The following is a 19,854-nucleotide window of genomic DNA, read 5'->3' on the forward strand; positions in this document are numbered from 1 at the left end:
CTGCCAGTCCTGGTGCTCTGAGCGGCATGGTAAGGGGGTGGGGAGCGGGAGCGTTGGATAAGGGGCAGGCAGGTCCTGGGAACAGGGGGCAGTTGCATAGGCGTGGGAGTCCCGTGGGGCCTGTTGGGGGCGGGGGTGTGGATAGGGGTCCGGGCAGTCAGGGGATAGGGAGCGGGTGGGGGTTGGATAGGGGATGGAGTCCCAGGGCGGTGGTTAGGGGCGAGGGTCCGGGGAGGGGGCAGACAGGGGACAAGGAGCATGGAGGGTTGGATGGGTCGGGAATTCTGAGGGGGGCAGTCAGGGAGTAGGAAGGGGTGGATAAGGGGTGGAAGCCAGGCTGTTTCGGGAGGCACAGCCTTCCCTACACAGGTGTAACTGTATTAAATTGCTCCTCATCGGAACGTGCTACTTACGGCTGCCAGTCCTGGTGTTCCGTAAGTAACACATTCCTACACTACATCATGCGGCTTTGACGGCACAGCGAGCGGAGACTGCCTGGCAGGGGGGACAGTAGGGGAGGGGCTGGGGGCTAGCCTCCCCGGCGAGGAGCTCAAGGACAGTCCCACAGGCCAGATATGGCAGGACGGTCCCGCGGGCCGCAGTTTGCCCACCTCTGATCCAGGCCAAAGACAGCAATTATAGCAGACACCAACTATCACTGGTTTCACACATCCATATCAAGAGTTTAAAAATTGTATTAAAAGAGTAAGGACTTATGTGTGTATACACACACACACGCGCACACACACACACGCTTTAGCAGACTATTGACTGAAACAGTAGTAAAACCTGGGCATGCTTTCTACAATAAAGAAGAAATTTTTATATGATAGTTGATCCTAATTCAAAAGATAGGAAATAATTTCAAACAATCTGTTAGGGGTAATCATAACTGTTGCCTAATTAAAACAATCAGGTCAAGTTATTTCCAAACTAAATTAATTGCTGGTAGATTTGATAATTTTTTAAAATTATATATGCAACTCTTATTAGGTCCATTTCATTGCTGAATCGTTATAAAGGTTTTAGCAAAAATACTAGCTAACCAACTGCAGCCCATGTTCTCCGTTCATATAAACCCAGACCAAACTGCATTAATTAAAGATAGACAAATGGTAATATAATGGATATAATATCCATATATCCTTGGAATAACTCGTAGTGCCAAATGAAAAAACCACACATTTATTTTATCACTTGGTGTATAGAAAGCTTTTTGTTAGTCTAGAGAGGAACTACATATTTAATATCTAGTCCAATATGGATATTGGCCCCTACTTCTTAAACGGATTAGTGCTTTTTATGCCAGCCCAAAAGCAGCTATGCAAGTCAACAGCGCTAAATCTCCACTATTTGTATTCCACAGGGGGAAAACGTTTACTAACATGTTCTGTAACTGTTGTTTTGCAAGATGTGTTGCACATGTCCATTCCACTTCAGGTGCGTGCATGCCAAGTGCACTGGTGTCGGAGATTTTTTCCTCAGTGGTACCCATTGGGGCAGTGCATGCCCTCTCTGCTGCCTTGTGCTGCTGCGTGATAGTATAAGGGCAGAGCCATCTCCAACCCCCCTCAGTTCTTTTTTTAATCAGAGTCTATCTGATAAGAGAGGGAAAGAAGGGTGGGTTACGGAATCAACATACAACACATCTTGCAGAAAAATAATTATAGAACAGGTGATTTCACATGTCATTCTACTTCAAGTAACTCACAGGCAGTTCAATCTCGAGGTTGGATTAGAGTCTACCAGAATAATAATGGAAAGACAAGCAGCCCAAATCTGACATCATCACTATATTATTATATTTGCCTCTCATTATGCCATCTTGCATGTACTGCAGAACAAGTTACAGCTCTGCAAATAACCAGAATATAGGCACACAGGCTAGAAAGGCTGCAGACACTGCACGTGACGTGGCTGAATGAGCCATTACCCTACTTGGTGGAGTTACATTGGCCATGTCATAGCACAAATGTATACAAAAGGAGATCCATGACAAAATTAAAAACTAAGAAGAGACCAGAAGGCCCTTCTGTCTGCAACTGCCACAGACAATTGGGAGGATCTAAATGGTTTAGTTCTCTCCAAGTAAAATGCTAACCCTCTCCTAAAATCTAATGTGTGGCATCTCTTCTTATCCTTATGAGCATGAGACTTAGGGAAAGAAGTTAATAAATATAATGTCTGATTGATGTGGAAGTGAGAGACCACTTTGGTGAGAAATTTTAGATGAGAGGGTAAGTTTACCTCATCCTTGTAGAGGACTGAATACAGAGGGTCAGACACTAGAGCTTCTAATTCATCCACTCTCCTGGCTGACAGGTTTCAGAGTAACAGCCGTGTTAGACTGTATTCGCAAAAAGAAAAGGAGTACTTGTGGCACCTTAGCTGAGGTGATTGCCACTGAGGTGGCTACTTTCACTGAGAGATGGAGAAATGAACAGGTAGCCAGGGATTGAAAGGGAAGATGCATTAAGGGTAGAAAGCTGAAATAGCTGCTAGTTGGACCCTGATGGAACTAATGGCAAGCCCTAGCTGTTTCAGGTATAACAAATAGTCCATGTGATGGGGTGGACTGAAAGGGCTTAAGGTGGCCAGATAGGCCTATTAAGTCCATAGGCCGCCCCTGGAAGGAGAGCCAGGGAGTAGGAGATTGATTGCAGGCAGGTTCAGCTGGGCACAAAGCGATAGCGCCTATAAAACAAGGAAGCGGGCAACACACAGGGGCGACTGCTGAGAAAAGCTGCAGTCACACCCTGGGAACAGGAAGTTGGAGCTGATATACTCAGAGAGTATATCAGAAGAGTAGGAAGCAGTCCAGGGCAGGAGCAGTGAGGACTGAGAGAGCAAAGCCCAGAACTACTGGTTTGAGGGTCCGTGGGCTGGAACCTGGAATAGAGGGTGAGACCGGGTTCACCTACCCCCTGGGAAGGAGCACTGGTGGGACAATGAACTGGAAGACTGCCTGGGTCACTGTGCCTTTGAAGAACTATACCCCAGAGGTGGGGGAGGGCGGGCACTGAGTGACCTGGCTGGAGGGCTGAGTCATGAAGAGAACGCTGCAGTTCCTGGAATGAGAGAGGGGCAGCAGACCAGAGAGAGCAACGGAGTGATAGCGTGCAACTACAGGAAGGGGCATTGTCCTGATGAACTAATACCCAGAATAGCCGGGAGAAGGCAACCAACTAGCAGTGAGTGGAGCACCATTTAACAGTCTAGCATGTATTTTAACAGAGCCTTTTTAATGGGATCAGATGGAGAATCTCTGCCATTTAGCCTGGTAAGTATACCCAATAGAAGGTTTACTACTATTCAAGAGGACATCTTGTACCTCCTTTAAACAGCTCTCCTTCTGAGGTGTTAACCATGGAACATCCAGGCTGTTAACTGAAGAGCCTCCTGGTTGGGACTGAAGAGGTGACCACGGTCCTGAGATATCAGGTCTGGGTCCGATGAAAGCGTCAAAGGAACCTCGGCTGAGAGGCTCAGCAAAGAGGAAAACCAATGCTGGTGAGGCCACACCGGCACTATCGGCACATGGTCCTGCTTGATTTAACACTCTGGGTAGGAGTGATGGTCAAAATGACAGACTGGACTTCTACACAGAGTGCTTCCACAGACATGCACAGGCTGAAATCGTGAACAAACAGCATCACTTGGCCCATAACCTCAGCTGCACAGAACACAATGACATCCACAGCCTCAGAAACAACTCTGACGTTATAATCAAAAGGGCTGACAAAGGAGGTGCTGTAGTCATCAAGAACAGGTCGGATTATGAACAGGAGGCTGTCAGACAACTCTCCAACACCACATTCTCCAGGCCACTATCCTCCAATCCCACTGCGGGGTACCAAAAAAACTACAGCATCTGCTCAAGAAACTCCCTGCTACAGCACGGGAACAAATCTACACAGACACACCCCTAGAGCCCTGACCAAGGGTATTCTGTCTGCTACCCAAGATCCATAAACCTGGAAATCCTGGAAGCCCAGACATTGGCACTCTTACAGCAGGATTATCTGGCTATTTGGACTCTGTCCTCAGACCGTACGCTACCAGCACTCCTAGCTATCTTCAAGACACCACTGACTTCTTGAGGAAACTACAATGCATTGGAGATCTTCCATGGTGGCCAAGATGGTGTTTTCAGGATGTAGAAGCTCTTTACACCAATATTCCACATGAGGATGGACTACAAGCTATCAGGAACAGTAGCCCTGATGAAGCCAGGGCACATCTGGTGGCTGTGTTTTGTGACTTTGTCCTCACCCACAATCATTTCAGACTTGGGGACAACTTACACCTTCCAGTTAATGGTACTGCTCTGGATACCTGCATGGTCCCACAATATGCCAACATTTTAATGGCTGACTTAGAAAAGGAAGTTACTCATCTTGTACAGTAACGATGGTTCTTCGAGATGTGTATCCCTATGGGTGCTCCACTTTAGGTGTCTGTGTGCCCCTGCACCTCTAATCGGAAATTTTTGGTAGCAGTGTCCCATTGAGCCCACCCATGTGCTCTCCCTCCCTCGTGGGCTGCCTCGAGGCTATATAGCACTGCACAGGCGAACCCCACCCACTTCCTTCTCTACCACAGAGCCCAAAAGAGAACTCCGAAGTAGAGGGGAGGAGGGCGGGTTGTGGAACACCGATTGGGACACACATCTCGAAGAACCATTGTTGCTGCACAAGGTGAGTAACTTCTTCTTCTTCTTCAAGTAGTGTCCCTATGGGTGCTCCACTTTAGGTGACTCCGGAGAGGTACCCACCACTGGAGGCTGGGACTTCGGCGCAGAGTCTTTTACTACAGAGAGTACCGTGGAATCAAAGATGGTGTCAGCGGCCAAATCTTCAGTGATCGCATGTTCTGCGAAAGTATGGACAGAGGCCCCAAACATTGCTCTATAGATTGGGGAGATAGAGGTATCCCTATGGAATGTGATTGAGGTAGGAACCGATCTTATGGAGTGCGTATGGACGGGAGCAAGTTGCACCCTTGCTAAGTGGTTAATGCAACTAGAGACTCTTTTTGGATAGTCTTTAAGGAGATTTCACAGCTTTTGAATCTTTCTGTGGATGAAAGGAAGAGTTTAGGGGATTTCTGGAAGTCCTTAGTCCTGTCCAAGTAGGATGCTCATGTCCTTCTAATACCTAGCATATGCACAACTGTCTCCCAGTTGTCACAATGTGGTTTTGGGAAAAAACAGGGAGATGGATCTGTTGATGCATATGGAAAGTGCAGAAAAAGTAGGGAGAAACTTGGGATATGACCTTAGAGGTGTTTGTTTTGTTTTTGTTTTTTTTAAAGATAAAGGCTATGAATGATGGGTGTGCCATCAGGGCCGCTATTTCTCCTATGTGCTTAGCAATTAGAAATGCTGTCGTCATGGACAGGTGTAAGAGAGAACAAGTTGCCCTGGACTCAGAGGGAGGTCTAGTCCAATCCCAGAACAGATTAAAGTCCCAGGCTGGAGCAGGTGGTGTCACATGGGAGAAGAGAGCCCCAATGCCCTTAAAGAATCTACGCATTAGTGGTTGAGCAAACTCCAAGTGGGAAGCCATTTTCACCATGAGATGTACCTTAAGAGAACTGAGTGAGAGTTTAAAATGTAGTGCAAAATCAAAGGGAGGAAAGATGAGGTCCGGTCTGTCCCTTTGGAAAGGTACAAACTTGGAGTTGTTTCCATTTTGTAGATAGGTATGTGGAATGATCAACTTGTGGTTGTGTTGCAACATGTGTATCAGCTTGTCAGAGCATTCTGCTTCTAAGCCTTGGAACAAAGAAAGATCCAAGCCTGGAGGCGGAGGACCCATGGGTTGGGGTGAAGGGTCAGCCATTGTTTTGAAAGAGCGGGGGAGGAATGGGCTGACATCAGAGGAACAGGAGGGCATATTGCCATCTGCGTCAGGTAAGGGAGCCAGAATTGTCAGAGTCAAGAGAGGCAATCACAGTAACACTCGCTTTGTTTTGTTGAATTTTCAATAGAATCTTGGATAGGGTAGGAAACTGGGAAAAGACATACAAGTGGGCCCTGTCCGCTGGGAAGATGAGGGCAACTGCCAGTGAATGTTTCCCCAAGCCGGCCCTGGAGCACTAACAAGGACCTTTCTTGTTCTGATAAGTAGCGAAGAGATCCATAGGCCGGGTTCCCCAAAGGGTGGCTATATCCTGAAGCACCTCTGAATTCAGCATACACTCACTGTCATGAGAAAATTCCAACTGAGACTGTTGGTTATCCTGTTCTATATCCCTTGTAGACAGATAGCTGAGATGAGCACATTATGATGGGTGCATCAGTTCCAAAGTCTGAATGCTGCCTTGCAGAGGGAAGGAGATCCGGCAGCTCCTTGGCAGTTTATACAAAACATACAGGCCACATTAAGTCCATCATAACCTTTGTGTGTTGTTTTTGATGAAAGGCAGAGTTTGTGCACAGGCACTCCTGACAGCCCTTAGCCCCAAAAGAGTGATATGGAAGGTCATTTCTGTGGAAGGCCATTTGTCCTGAACTTTGTTGTTGTGTAGGTGAGCTCCCCAGCATATTAGGGAGATGTGTGTCCCAGGGTGATGAACGTGGGTAGTGAGAGGAGCACTCTCACTTGTACTGCATCAGATTGGTGCTGATAAAGTCCAGTCACTGTACCAGGGTTTGTATGCCACTACAATGAAGTGAATCTTGGAGAATACCCGGTGTGAAGCAGTCTGTACCTATAATGATCCTGCCCCAAAGGGAAGCAGTAGGAAATCTCCTGTACGATGGCTGTATTGAGATATGGAAGTAGGCACCCTGTAGGTTCAGGGCTAGAAATCAGTCTTTCCTCTAGAGCTGGTCCTAACTGCTGAGAAGTAAGGTAAGGTGACTTCTGAGTGGCGTGACAGCTGTATAGATGGCAGCTGATGTAAGATTTCATTGGTCAGGCCCCCGACCAGCTCATCAAAGTGCTTATAAGAGGCAGTTTGAGAGGTCATGGACTGGGGTGCAGACTGTTCTCACATTTGAGACGTGGGCCTCTTACACTGTGGCTCATAACAGCACAGAGATGGTGAGTATTGAGAAGATTGTGATCTGTGGTGTGGTTGAAAGGTATATCTTCTCTTCTGTTCCACAGTGTAGATTCCTAAGGAGCGTAGTGCAGTCTGAGAATCCTTCAGGATGTGGAGAGAAAAATCTGTTTTCTCCGCAAAGAGTCTGGCCCTTCAAATTGGAAGTCTGTAGCTCTTTGGGCAATCTGGAGAGGTGTAGCGAACAAACAAACAAACAAAAAAACCACAACCCACCTCAGTACCACTGTCATGGAGATTGGGCGGGCAGCTGTAACAGCTACATCCAGTGGTGTCTCTAGGACCGGTCTGGCTATTAACTGACCTTCTCTAAGAATGGTCTGAATCTGTTCTTTTTGTGTTTCCAGTAATGTTTCAGAAACATCCTGGGTTTCCCAAGATTAACACAATTGTTTTGGCCATGACAGTTTGGTAATTTATGACTCTAAACAGTAATGTTGTTGATGAATACGCCATCTTGAGAAGCCTGATCATATGGAGTTGACTTGGCATTATGTTGCTTGCTTCATGCATTAACCACATCCACTATGATGGAGTTGGGTTGCGGATGTTGAAAACAAAGTCTGCCTCTTTGGGTAGAGATGTAGGGTTCTTTTTGTTTACATTGTTGCTGGTTGGTGTGATGGAAGCTGGCTCTGCCAGATGGTTTTGGTAGGATCTAGAATCAGCTCATTAATTGGGAGGATAGTTCTAGATGAGAAGGTAGTATGCAGAATTTCCACCAACTTGTGATGTGTATCTGCCACCTCCTGTAAAGGAATCTGCAGTTCGTCTGCCACCCTCTTGGTAAGATTCAGAAAGTTCTTAAATCTTCACCTAGTGATGAGGTGTGGGCAGCACAGTCTCATCTAGGAGAGATGAGAAGTGTGCTGAAGAGGTAGCTTCCTCTTCAGGTTTTTTTTTTTCCTTCCCCCTTCTTTCCTGTTCTGAAAAAGCTTTCTCCTGTCCTGGCTCAGGTGCTTTCCTGCCCTGGTTCAGGTGCCAGGTTGTAGCAAACCATCTGGTGGACTCTCCCTGAGAGACACCGGAGACGGTGGAGCCATGTGTGTATATACCCAAAGAGTTACAATATGGCCTTGGGAGGGAGAGGCAGGAAGCCAGGCACAGGCAGTTGGCGTGATGGAATTGGGGATGACCCTTGTAGTGTGGTGGGAGGGAATGATCTCCTCCTGGCCAGCGTCATATTCGTCAGTGGGTAAGGGTGCCGCTGACTGGGGTATTGGCAGTATACAGCCCAGTGCTAAGAGCAATTCTGGGTGCCGGGATGTGCTCAGATACCGGGGTCCTGGTACCAAGTAATGGGGATTGTGGTTCTTCCCCAATCATCAGGTCTCCAGGGTGTCAGAGCTCATGTGGTATCATGGGTTCATTTGGTACCTCAGAGAAGGGTCCGTGGTACATTGTCAGTACCGATAGTTGGGCAGAGCACTCCCTAAATGAAAGTTTTGCCCAGTACAAAAAGTTTGTTGGTGACACTTTTTAAAGTCGGTATGGTAATTGTCTCTCCCTGGGTACTGAGGCCACAGGCCTCCAGAGTATCAAAGCACCTGTGTTACCATGGGCTCATCCAGAACCCCAGAGGAGTGTCTGTAGTTAGTATCAATGGTTGGGAAGGTGCAGAACACTTCCTAGATGGGAGTTTTGTTGCATCTGGCACCAAAAGGGTTTCTCTATGCCCCTTTTTTAGAGATGGTACGGTAACTGTCCCCTCTCCTTAGGGGATGGTACCATTGCCTCAGAGCAGGAAGGTGGAAGCCTCTGGTGTGTGGGTGCCGAAGCAGAGCTGACAGCAGGACTTCTCTGTGTCGCTCTTTTAGAGATGGAACAGTAACTGTTGCCCAGAGTAGAGCTCAGAGCAGCACAGAGCTTACAGAAGCCCCTTGTCCGTGCAGAGAGCAGAGCTCAGAGCAGGGCAGAGCTCACAGCAGGAAGCCCCTTCTCAGGTTTCAGCTTCCAGAGCTTCCCTGTGGAACAGTGCTGCAGCTGAGCTCACAGCAGGAAGCCCCGGTGCCTAACTGGAGCAGCAGCTGAGCTCACAGCAGGAGGTTCCTCTGCTGGTATTGTCCTACCAAGTTTCAGGGTAACAGCCCTGTTAGTCTGTATTTGCAAAAAGAAAAAGGAGGACTTGTGGCACCTTATACATTCATCGGATGTATGAAGTGAGCTGTAGCTCACGAAAGCTTATGCTCAAATAAATTGGTTAGTCTCTAAGGTGCCACAAGAACTCCTTTTCTTTTTGTCCTACGAAGGTGGCCTCTCTGGGGAGTCCCATTGGCTGGCCAGCTACTCGGGGGTCGATACCGAGATGGCCAAACTGGGGAACACCCCTCTGGCTGGTCAGTTGCTTGGAAGAGCCTTTCCAGGGGGAGTCTGCTGGTGGCTTTTTTCCCCCCTCTCTCTCTCTCCCCCTCTTCACCACTCGACCCCTTTTGAAATGAAGGCTCCGGGGATGATCCGGGGATGATCCACCAGAGTCCCCTGCAGACTGAAGTGTTTATAGGGAGGAATTTTTACTTCTGCTCCCAGCTCCTGTGAGCCTGCAGTTTTCAGTGTGGCAGGTAAAGCACTTCTGTGAGGGTCTCCCAGGCACAGCGAGGGTCTCCCAGGCACAGCGAGTGTCTGGCCATTACAGGAACTGACTCCTGGCAGGAGAGGCACCGCTTGGAGCAGAGAGAGCCAGGCAAGCCCCTGGGCAGGGGGTTGTCATCCTCTAGCAGGGAGGAATATGTAAAAGAACAGCATCTTTCTTTTCTTTTCTTTTTTTTTTTGGTAATTGAAAAAGAAAATAATTATGAGTCTACTAGATGCCGGGGGGGGGGGGGGGGGGAGAATGCCCCCAGACAGGGAAGGAAAGAAGTTCTTTTCCTTTTTCTCTTTTCTTTTTAAACCAAAGGAATAAAATAAAATAAAACAAAACTAGCCTGAATACTTTTAGGGAGAACAAAGGTAACAAAACAACTACTACTTATGCTAATGACACAAATAAGGAAGGGACAACTGGTCAGAGGCCAAAGGCAGTAGAGAAGGAAGTGAGGGGGGTTCGCCCATGGAATGAGTGCTAAATAGCCTCCAGGCAGACCATGAGGGAGGGAGAGCACATGCACGGGCTCAACGGGACACTGCTGCCAAAAATCTCCCATTAGAGGTGCAGGGGCACACAGACACCTAAAGTAGAGCACCCATAGGGACACTACTTGAAGAACAACAACGCTTCCTCAGTCCCCTAGCACCCTTCCTCTACTTATGCTACATTGATGACATCTTCATCATATGGACCCACAGGAAGAAGGCCCTTGAATTCCACCTGGATTTCAACAATTTCCACCCCACCATCAATCTCAGCCTAGACCAGTCCACACAAGAGGTCCACTTCCTGGACACTACAGTGCAAATAAGTGATGGTCACATAAACACCACCCTATGCTGCAGGGGTCGGCAACTTTTCAGAAGTGGTGTGCCGAGTCTTCATTTGTTCACTCAAATTTAAGGTTTCGCGTGCCAGTAATACATTAACATTTTTAGAAGGTCTCTTTCTATAAGTCTATAATATATAACTAAACTATTATTGTATGTAAAGTAAATAAGGTTTTTTAAATGTTTAAGAAGCATCATTTCAAATTAAATTAAAATGCAGAGCCCCCCGGACCAGTGGCCAGGACCCGAGCAGTGTGAGTGCCACTGAAAATCAGCTCACGTGCCACCTTTGGCATGCGTGCCATAGGTGCCTACCCCTGACTTATCCTATATCCTTTTGTTAAGAAACTTGTTCTATTTTTCCTTCAAACCAAGTCAGTTGTGCTTGAAGGGAAGGGTTCATTACTGCAATTAAGTTACTAAGCTGTAATGCCCTAACTCTTTAAAACAGCAGCAAATATCTTCAGTGAATGCAAAGTGATAGGGTCTGTACATTGTAGAGAGACAACTCTGAGGTGCTTGGGGGCTGGAGTTCATTGATTGTTACCCGCAAGGCTAAGACTGGTAGAGTCTCAAGAAGTTTGCTGGTTCAGAAGACACCCTGGGGTGGCTGGGAGCTGACACACAGTGTCTAATCTCCAACAAAGCTCACTCTTGCTGTGGCAGAGAGATAACACAGTGGCCCACTCTCCTAAGGAACTTTCAAGTTAGATATTTTCTCCACTTTCTAGAAAAGTGGTTTTTATACAGAAATTGACTTTAATAGAAATGTTGGCTTCTGGTCAATTGGGAAGAAAACATTATCAAACTTTGCAGACAACTTTCCCAACAAAGAAATGTCCCCATATGACACAGAGGAAGAAGGATTTGTACAGACAAATTACCCCCAAAGAAATGTGTTTTGATCTGCGAAACAGGACCTGCAACCTCAGCGTGTAGCATGATAACAGAAAATTTCTTTAAGATATTGTTTCAATCGTATGCCAATCAGGTTAAAAATTATTTTATTTATATATAAAAATTGAAAAGAAGAGATTTTTATGCACAGAGTGGACAAGTCCAGAGAATATTGGGATTCACTTCATAACCAAACTTCCCAAAAATTATTATTGTGTATTTAATACCTCTGGTAATCCTCCTGGGGCTTCCTAGAGGAAACTGTCACAAAGAAATGAAGAATTAATCTCTCATCTGCTAGTAGCCACTAGATAACTGATAGCCTTTCACTTTTAAAAGAAAAATAGCCCAGATTGAGAAGAACGGTTCCAAAATAAATGGGAGGATGTTATTGAAAAATTAAAAAGAGGACAAAGATACTTTGATATTTGGGTACCATATATTCAGGAATCAGACAAAAGTACATTAACCTGCAGGAAAAAAACAGCACATGTCTTTTTCTAAAAAATATTAATATTTGATAGACATGCCTGATTTGATAAATATGAGTAGAGTCAGTAGTTTCACTCAATAAAAACCACCAGAAACAATATGTTTTGGATGGTGTGAACAGGCTCAACCTGTTATATGATAAACACTCTGTTAAATAGAAAGATTTGATGAGATTTATATTCCTACATTATTTTTCTCTAAACAAAAAAGAAAAGCTCACGATTGTAATGATTATCATTCTGTTTCTGCTATTTACATGGCAAGGATTTGTAAAACTTCCCAAATAACTAGATAGTTACAAAACAAAACCAAAACTTTGAAGGATTTTACAGGATAAACTTAGCCAGATATATTTTCCTGTTGGGAACAAAAATAAAGATTAACATGTACATACAATAAATAGTAATTTGCAGCCACCTTGACATTTTATTTCTTACCTTTGCTCTAGAAGAACTGACATTCTCCATATTCTCAATGCTGCAGATGCAATTGTGTGAAACCTTACGGCAAGCTACTCGGATATAGTCCCAGAAGCTACGAGGGCTTTCATAGCCAAACCAGGTGATCTGACCTTAATCAGAAGGCAGAAGACACAAAAATATAGGTAAAGAATATGGATTGTTAGAAACGAGGACACATACCCAACATTTTAGATACATCTCAAGCTCTGTTACCACTGTTAGTGCACTGGTACAGCTGCACCAGAGAACTGCACCAATACAACCCCCTAGTGTAGATGTGTTGCACTTGCACAAAAAGTAACTTGCACTGGTGCAGCTTACCTTGCTTTGAAACCAGTGCATAGATAAAGATTTAGTTTTGTCTTTTTTTTTTTTTAAAAACTATCATATTGCAATAGCACCCAGACCTCTAAACTGTAAGTAGGGTCCCAGTGTACTTCACAAACTCAAAGGCAGGGTCCAAAAAGAGCTAAAAATTCAAGTGCAGGTAGCAACATTGGTTTTTTACTAGACAGGGCCATATACACTTCATGAATAAAAAGAAGCAAAGACAGAGCAAGAACCTGTACAGTAAAGCTATGCTTTACAGCAATTTTAAATTTATTCCCATTTGTTCTAGAAAACCATTGCTCCTATGCCAGCAGTTCCCAAACTGTGGGTAGTGACCCCCATCACCAGATGGGATTGCAATGATCCGTACTATGCAAAGGACACCATTTTGCTATGTACACCATGACCTTGCACATACAGTGAGTGAGAGATCATGATGCCTGGAGGATACAGGCATCAAGCAGCATAACAGCATAACCTCACATGCACCATATGTACAGGGTCCTACACTGTGTGTAGGAAGCCATTTTGTAGAGAAAAATGGCATCCTCTATGCAGCGTGATCTCTCACGTACAGTGCGTGCAAGGTCACGCTGTGCAAAGGATGCCATGTTGCTCTTCAAAATGGCAACTTGTATGTGTCTGAGGTCCCAGCAGGAAAGTCTTCATTAAAATGGGGTCGTGCTGGCAAAAACTTGGGAACCCCAGTCCTATGCCAACCAGTAGCAGATTTTGGGGCCCTGACAGTTGGTTTTCCATTGGAGGAGCAATCACTGATGTGAAGTCTAAGTATTTTCTTATTGCAACTTGTTTTACTTGCAGTATATAAACACACCAGTCCTTGAATACTAGTGATAAAACAGCATGTAGCAAATTCCCTCTTTCAGAAATCTGAGCCAAAAAAACACCCTTGCATGGTTCGTCCAATTGATTAGTCTGATTAAGGCAAAGGGCAAACTCTCCTGCTGTTTGCAATAGCTCCCCCAAAACAAACACACACAGCATTTCTTCCAAGACCGAATAGTGCTTGTGTAACACTGACAGACCCTGGTCGTCAGCGGGCGGGCAGGATCGAAGTCGGCATCTCTGGAGCTTAGTGCATGAGCCTCTACCGCATGAGCAAAATGCCAACTGGCTGTTTGCTCTACAGCCTTAGTGTGACACACACAATACCACACGCTTTGCATGCAAAGAATTTTTTTTTAAACTATGTGTAATGTGCCATCTGATTACTAATCATAAGGATAGATATGCAGTTTCTCCATACAAAGCTCAAATCTAGATAAAAATAAAAAACCTAGAAATTAAAACTCAAGAAATAAAAGATCTTTGCTTCTCTTTTTCTTTTAAAATATAATCTCTTTAAAAAGTTAAAACCACAAATATCAGTCTTACGTGTTCTTCCCACCTCATATGCCTAAAATGCCAGAGTGAGTGAAATCAGGTGGCAAAATGAAACCATCATACCTACAAATGCAACTGACCATTTACATCAGCTGAGGATCTGCCCAGGTCTAGAAAATTCAAGCCTGATTTCCAGAGCGCATTTGCTATTTGACTTGCCACTTCACCTCCTGACCTTGCCACATGAATTCATACAGGAAGTTGAAAATCTGAAGAAAGACTTATTAAAAATAAATAAATAAATAAATAAATAAATAGGGAGAACCAAGTATAGTATCTCATTCCTTCCATTCAGCGGTATAGCAATCATAAGGATTTCCAATGCAGCAGAAACTTTCAGATTTTCAGTTTCTTCCATTATTTAAAAGAACCAGTGAGGATTTTTATCCCCAAAGAAGCTAACTGTTTCCACAAAAAGAGGAAATGTATAAATACAAGATGCACAGTGGATTCCAGGAGATTTCACTGGCTCATGACAGACTGAAATAGCTACCCAATGAAAGTGGAAAGAATCTATTTTTAATCCAGGCCGATAGATTATGGCAGTCAAGAAGTTTGTGGGAGATTATAAAAGAATCCAGATGGGCTTCATTCCACCATACCAGAACAGAGCTTAGGGAAAAAAACTTTGCCTATGAAAAATAATCTTAGCCAGCCTGTTTCATTTGCTCATTCTCCCTTCCTTTAGGATTTGCTAGAATTGTGTCTAAAATACCTTCCAAAATGTCAAAAGATTCCCTATCGTTATTTTTAGATTTTTTTTCCTGACTGTCAAAGTTTACTTCCATTCTCCAATTTTCCCCATTTAAAAAAATAACTAAATAAAAGACTTTGTGAGCAAATAAAATATTTACCAACCAGTCAATACAACATCAGGACAATCAGAACCAAGCTCTACCCAAAGTACCCAGCCAGGTTCAGGACAATGGATTAGCAAAACTGTATGATTTTCATGTGTGAAAGTCCGAGCAATTTAAAAATTCTATTTTTGGGGGTGGGGGGCCTGTTTGGTGTTCTCTAACATAATTTAAATGAAAATCCAGAATTATAACAGGAATGCAGGTTATTAGTTACCAAGTGTTTGTAACCTAACTTTCATGTGTTTAGGAAATGCTGAACAGTTATTGTGACTTTTTTCTGTATTACAGTTTAAATAAATTACCAAGACAATTGAAACTGATCAAGCAAGCTTTCACAATCAAAAAGCTGCACTTTAGGCTTCACTTTTCAAATAGAGAAGTTACGTCTTTTACTTACAATTGACAAATACAAATTATTTTGATGCCCTAGAATTACTAACTGACATTACTGTCATGGTCTCTGCATCTGCAAAAAAACCCAAACAATTTACATATAATTTATGGCTATTTGGCCCATCCTGCAACATCCTCAAAGACGATTAGTATAGCAAAGTGTGGATGAGCTATTACCAGCAGTGATCACTCTCCTTACAGTGTGTATAACACCCATTTTTTCATGTTCTGTGTGTACATAAATCTCCTCACTGTATTTTCCACTAAATGCATCCGATGAAGTGAGCTGTAGCTCACGAAAGCTTATGCTCAAATAAATTGGTTAGTCTCTAAGGTGCCACTAGTACTCCTTTTCTTTTAACATACTTTATGTATGGGAAGTGCTTTCATGAAACTGTAGTCACCTTTGAACAAAAAGATTATTTCAGAAATAGTGCAAATTAAAACTAAGTCAATAGAAGTGTGCAATTTTGCTAACATAAAAAACAACAGAAGCTCAAGAAGAGCGGAGCACAATCTTAATTAAGAGTCCAATCGCCAAGTGCACATACACATTGCAGAAGCAATGTTCACAGTCACGTGTAGATGTGCTGTCTTCTTTGTCACTTTGCCTTGCGGGCTGGCCACAGGACCCTGTGGTGGGTGAGGAGTGCTGCATGGCATTGATGGCTGGCCACTGGGCTTTTGGAATGCCATGGGGGAATGGCTTGGGGTGGGCTGAAGGGTTCAAAATAGGCCTCCTAAAACTTGCTGTTCTTGGTGCCCTGTGCTCAGCTAACAAACAGGAGCAGCAAACAGGGGAGTCTTGCCACGGAGTTCTCTAGGTGAAGGAGAAATAACTACGTAACCCTTAGGGTGAGTGTGTTGTCTGTTAATTGGTTTGTAGTTGTGAACTTGCTTGCTTGCTGTGCGCCTGCTTGGTTGAAGTTTATAGCATGGTCTGTTTGGGGCATTGTGTGCTGAGCCTAGCAGCCTGGTAGGCAAGGCTGAGAGCTTCCTAATTAGCCTACTACTACTATCCTTTAAACCCTAATCCCTTTAGGATCCCTTGACAAGGGGGCAAGGCTAACTTGGGGAGAACAGGGATTTTAAAAGCCAGCTCATAAGCAACCAGAGAAGCTAGAGAACAGAAGCAGCAAACAGGAGAGCATGGGAGCCAGACCCACCTAATGAAAATTCTCTAAACTGTTAGGCCAATAACTCTCCCACCACCATCACCCACAAAAACTAAACACACACAACAACAAACTTCACACAAACACCGAACAAAAATAAACCCCTTCAATAGTAAAATAATGCAGGCAGAAGTCGATCGACAGAGTGGGGGCTATCTACTTTATTACACTGAATGCAGCACATATGATTACCTGCCTTGCGGGCTGGTGGCATGTGTGTGCACTCAATGCAAGCAGATCATGGCCCTCAGAGATGGAGTACAAGCTCTTCAGACCACAGGAGCTGAATTGGAGGAGCTAAAGGAGACAGAGAGGTACACAGACAAGACTTTCCAGGACACAGTAAAGCCGTCCCTCCCACCATCTAAGAACCTCTGTGCTGCTGAGGAGGATAAAAATCTCAGAGAATGAGATCATCAAGCTGGAGTGGAGAGAAATGATCCCATAGTTGGGACCCTCCTTCCAGATGATGTCATGGTATCCTCTCACACTTAGGATACCCCTCCAGGGCAAGTGACCCCTGTTATTAGGAAGAGACCGGTAATAGTAGCGGGGGAGTCGATTATTAGAAATATAGATGGTTGTGTTGGTGATGACCAGGAGAACCACACGGTTAACTGCCTGCTGGGTTTGAAGTTTGTGGCCCTCTCGAGACATCCAGACAGACTTATGTGCAGTGCTGGGGAGGAGCTGGTAGTCATGGTACAAGTAGATAGTACTGACACAGGGAAAAGGTAGGAGACAGGTCCTGGGGTCCAATTTTAGACTGCTAGATAAGAGATTAAAGTCCAGGACCTCCATGGTAGCATTCTCTGAAATGCTTCCAGTTCCACATAAAGGGCCCATTAGATAGGAAGAACTTCAAGGTCTCAATGTGTGGATGAGACAATGGTGTTCAGAGGAGGGATCTAGGTTTATTAGAAATGGAGGAGCCTTTTAGAAAAGGAGGATCTTGTACAGAAAGGATGGGTAGAGCCCTGCGCGGATACAAAAATGATCAACCCACAATCTGAACCGGGATCCACTAGCCATCTTTTACCTGTATCTGTGTTTGCACTGGCAGCAGCAAGCCATCTCACAAGGGCTAGCAACCGGGGTGGGGGCAAGGTCTTGCAGGGAAGAGGCAGTGTGAGGGTGGGGACTGAGGGGTAAAGTGCAGGGTGGGGGCGGGGTCTCGAAGAGAAGGGATGGTGCAGAGAGGGAGGCTGGGAGAAAGGGGCGTTGCATCACATGCTGCTCCTGGGGGCTAGCAAGCAAAGGCACACAGCAGCAGCAGCGCATGTTGCTTCACAGTGGGCCGGAGTAGCGGGGTGCCAGGGCCCCGGCCGCTCCAATCCCTGGACAGGAAGGAGTGTGGCGAGTGGGTGCTGAAAAATCTAAGAGAATGTTGGGAACCATGAGGAAAGGGATAGATAAGACAGAAAATGTCTTAATGCAGCTATAAAAGTCCCTGGGATGCCCACACCTTGAATACTGCATGCAGTTCTAGTTGCCCCATCTCAAAAAAGATTATTAGTATTGGAAAAAGATACAGAGAAGGTCAACAAAAATGATTAGGGGTATGGAACAGCTTCCATATGAAGAGACTACTAAAGGCGGGGGACATGATAGAGGTCTATAAAATTATGAAAGGTGTGGAGAAAAAGTGTTATTTACCCCATCACATAAGAACTATGGGTCACCCAAGGAAATTAATAGGGAACAGGTTTAAAACAAACAGAAGGAAGTACATCTTCACACAATGCATGGTCAGCATGTGGAGCTTGCCAGGGGATGTTGTGACAACCAAAAGTATAAGTGGGTTCAAAAAAAGTATTGGATAAGTCCACGGAGGATAGGTCTGCGATGCTGTATAGAAGCTGGGGGACACTTTAGGATATTATGAATACCAATATTGTAATGAGTTGTGCCAGATATTTTTGCCTTACACACCTTATACAGCATGTTATAATTTGCCAAGTATGATAATCTTGTTTATGGGTTTGTATCACCTTTGTATTGTAAAGTTATACATATGTCTGTAGTTCCAAACTTGTGCTGTACATCTGGCTGACACCCCCAATAGATTGGCTTCAGCATTGCATAGCCTGCCTGATGACTCATCAAGAGATATCAGCGATACAACTGACCCATTGAGAAAAAGCAAGGGCTACACCTTATGACTCAGCAAGGCATGCAGGGGCATACCTATGGACAGAACCCTAAGGCTTCCAGGTCATGGACTGTGCAGATTGGGTTTGGAAATACAAGCTGTATGGCAAAAGACTACAAAAGACAGCTGCATCTTCTCCATTTTGTCTTCGGTCCTGCTTCTTGCCTCTGGAGTAACTTTTCTACAAAAGAAGCTCTGAACAAAGGACTGAATGACCCATCCAAGCTGTGGATGTGTTCCAGAGGGACTTTCAAGCCAGCATATTTACCAATACTGCTAAGAACCTGATATATGGACTTCTAAGTCTTTGTACGTATGTGATTGCTTTGCTATTTAACATCTCTCTTCTTGTTTTTTCTTTATAATAAACCTTTAGTTTTAGGCACTAAAGGATTGGCTGACAGAATGGTATTTTGGGTAAGATCCAAACATATATGGACCTGGTAACATGGTTGACCCTTTGGGGTCAGAAGAACATTTTGTATATGTGAACAGAGTTTAAGTAATTTCTCACTGTACTGGACCTAGGTGTTATTGGGAGCTAGAAAACTGGAATGCAGTAAGGGGGCAGTGTGATTTCTCTTCCCACCCTCCCGCAACCTTTTTTGCTTCTTGATAACCAGTGTGGGGATCAGAAGCACAGTTTGTGACTGGTTGGGGAGATTAATTTCAGTGTTACCCACCAGTCTAGGGAATATCTGCTCTCCCTTTTGCAGCCTGTCTGGACCTCAGCATTTCCAGTGAGGGCAGCCCTAGGCACACTGGGTCATAAGGTCCATCAGTGGTTATTAGCCCACATGGTCAGGGATGCAACCCCCTGACTATCAGAACCTGGGACTGGAGGACACAGGGATAGATCATTTGATAAATTGCCCTGTTCTATTCATTCCCTCTGAAGCATCAGGCACTGGCCCCGTCTGAAAACAGGATACTGGGCTAGATGAACCACTGGTCTGACCCAGTATGGCGATTCTTGTGTGTGTCCTGGGAAGGTGTAGCTTTTGGGAAGGGAATGGCTTCTGGTTACAAGCATGTCCAGAGAAGTGCTGTTGTTCCAGTAACTAGTGTTGGCCAACGTTTTAGTGCATAACTGGGATGTTGTCCTACTTGAGCTTGCTGTACTGGGTAGGCACGCATATCAGCACTCTCTCCAGCAGACCATTCTGTATCTGAATATGAGTCCATTTCAACAGTGTCCCGGTAAAGGT

General features: G+C 44.8%; 1 protein-coding gene across 4 annotated transcripts in view; it reads right to left on the reverse strand.

Annotated features, from left to right (window-relative positions):
* Window positions 1–19,854, reverse strand: part of RUNDC3B (RUN domain containing 3B) — a 141,281-nt gene that overhangs the window by 84,989 nt on the left and 36,438 nt on the right. For all 4 annotated transcript variants that reach the window (XM_077809425.1, XM_077809427.1, XM_077809426.1 and 1 more), the window contains exon 3: window positions 12,309–12,442. In XM_077809425.1, the coding sequence (XP_077665551.1) occupies window positions 12,309–12,442 (134 nt within the window). The remainder of the gene's footprint in view (window positions 1–12,308; window positions 12,443–19,854) is intronic.

Source organism: Eretmochelys imbricata, chromosome 2 (genome assembly GCF_965152235.1).
Source record: "Eretmochelys imbricata isolate rEreImb1 chromosome 2, rEreImb1.hap1, whole genome shotgun sequence".
Lineage (NCBI taxonomy): Eukaryota > Metazoa > Chordata > Testudines > Cheloniidae > Eretmochelys > Eretmochelys imbricata.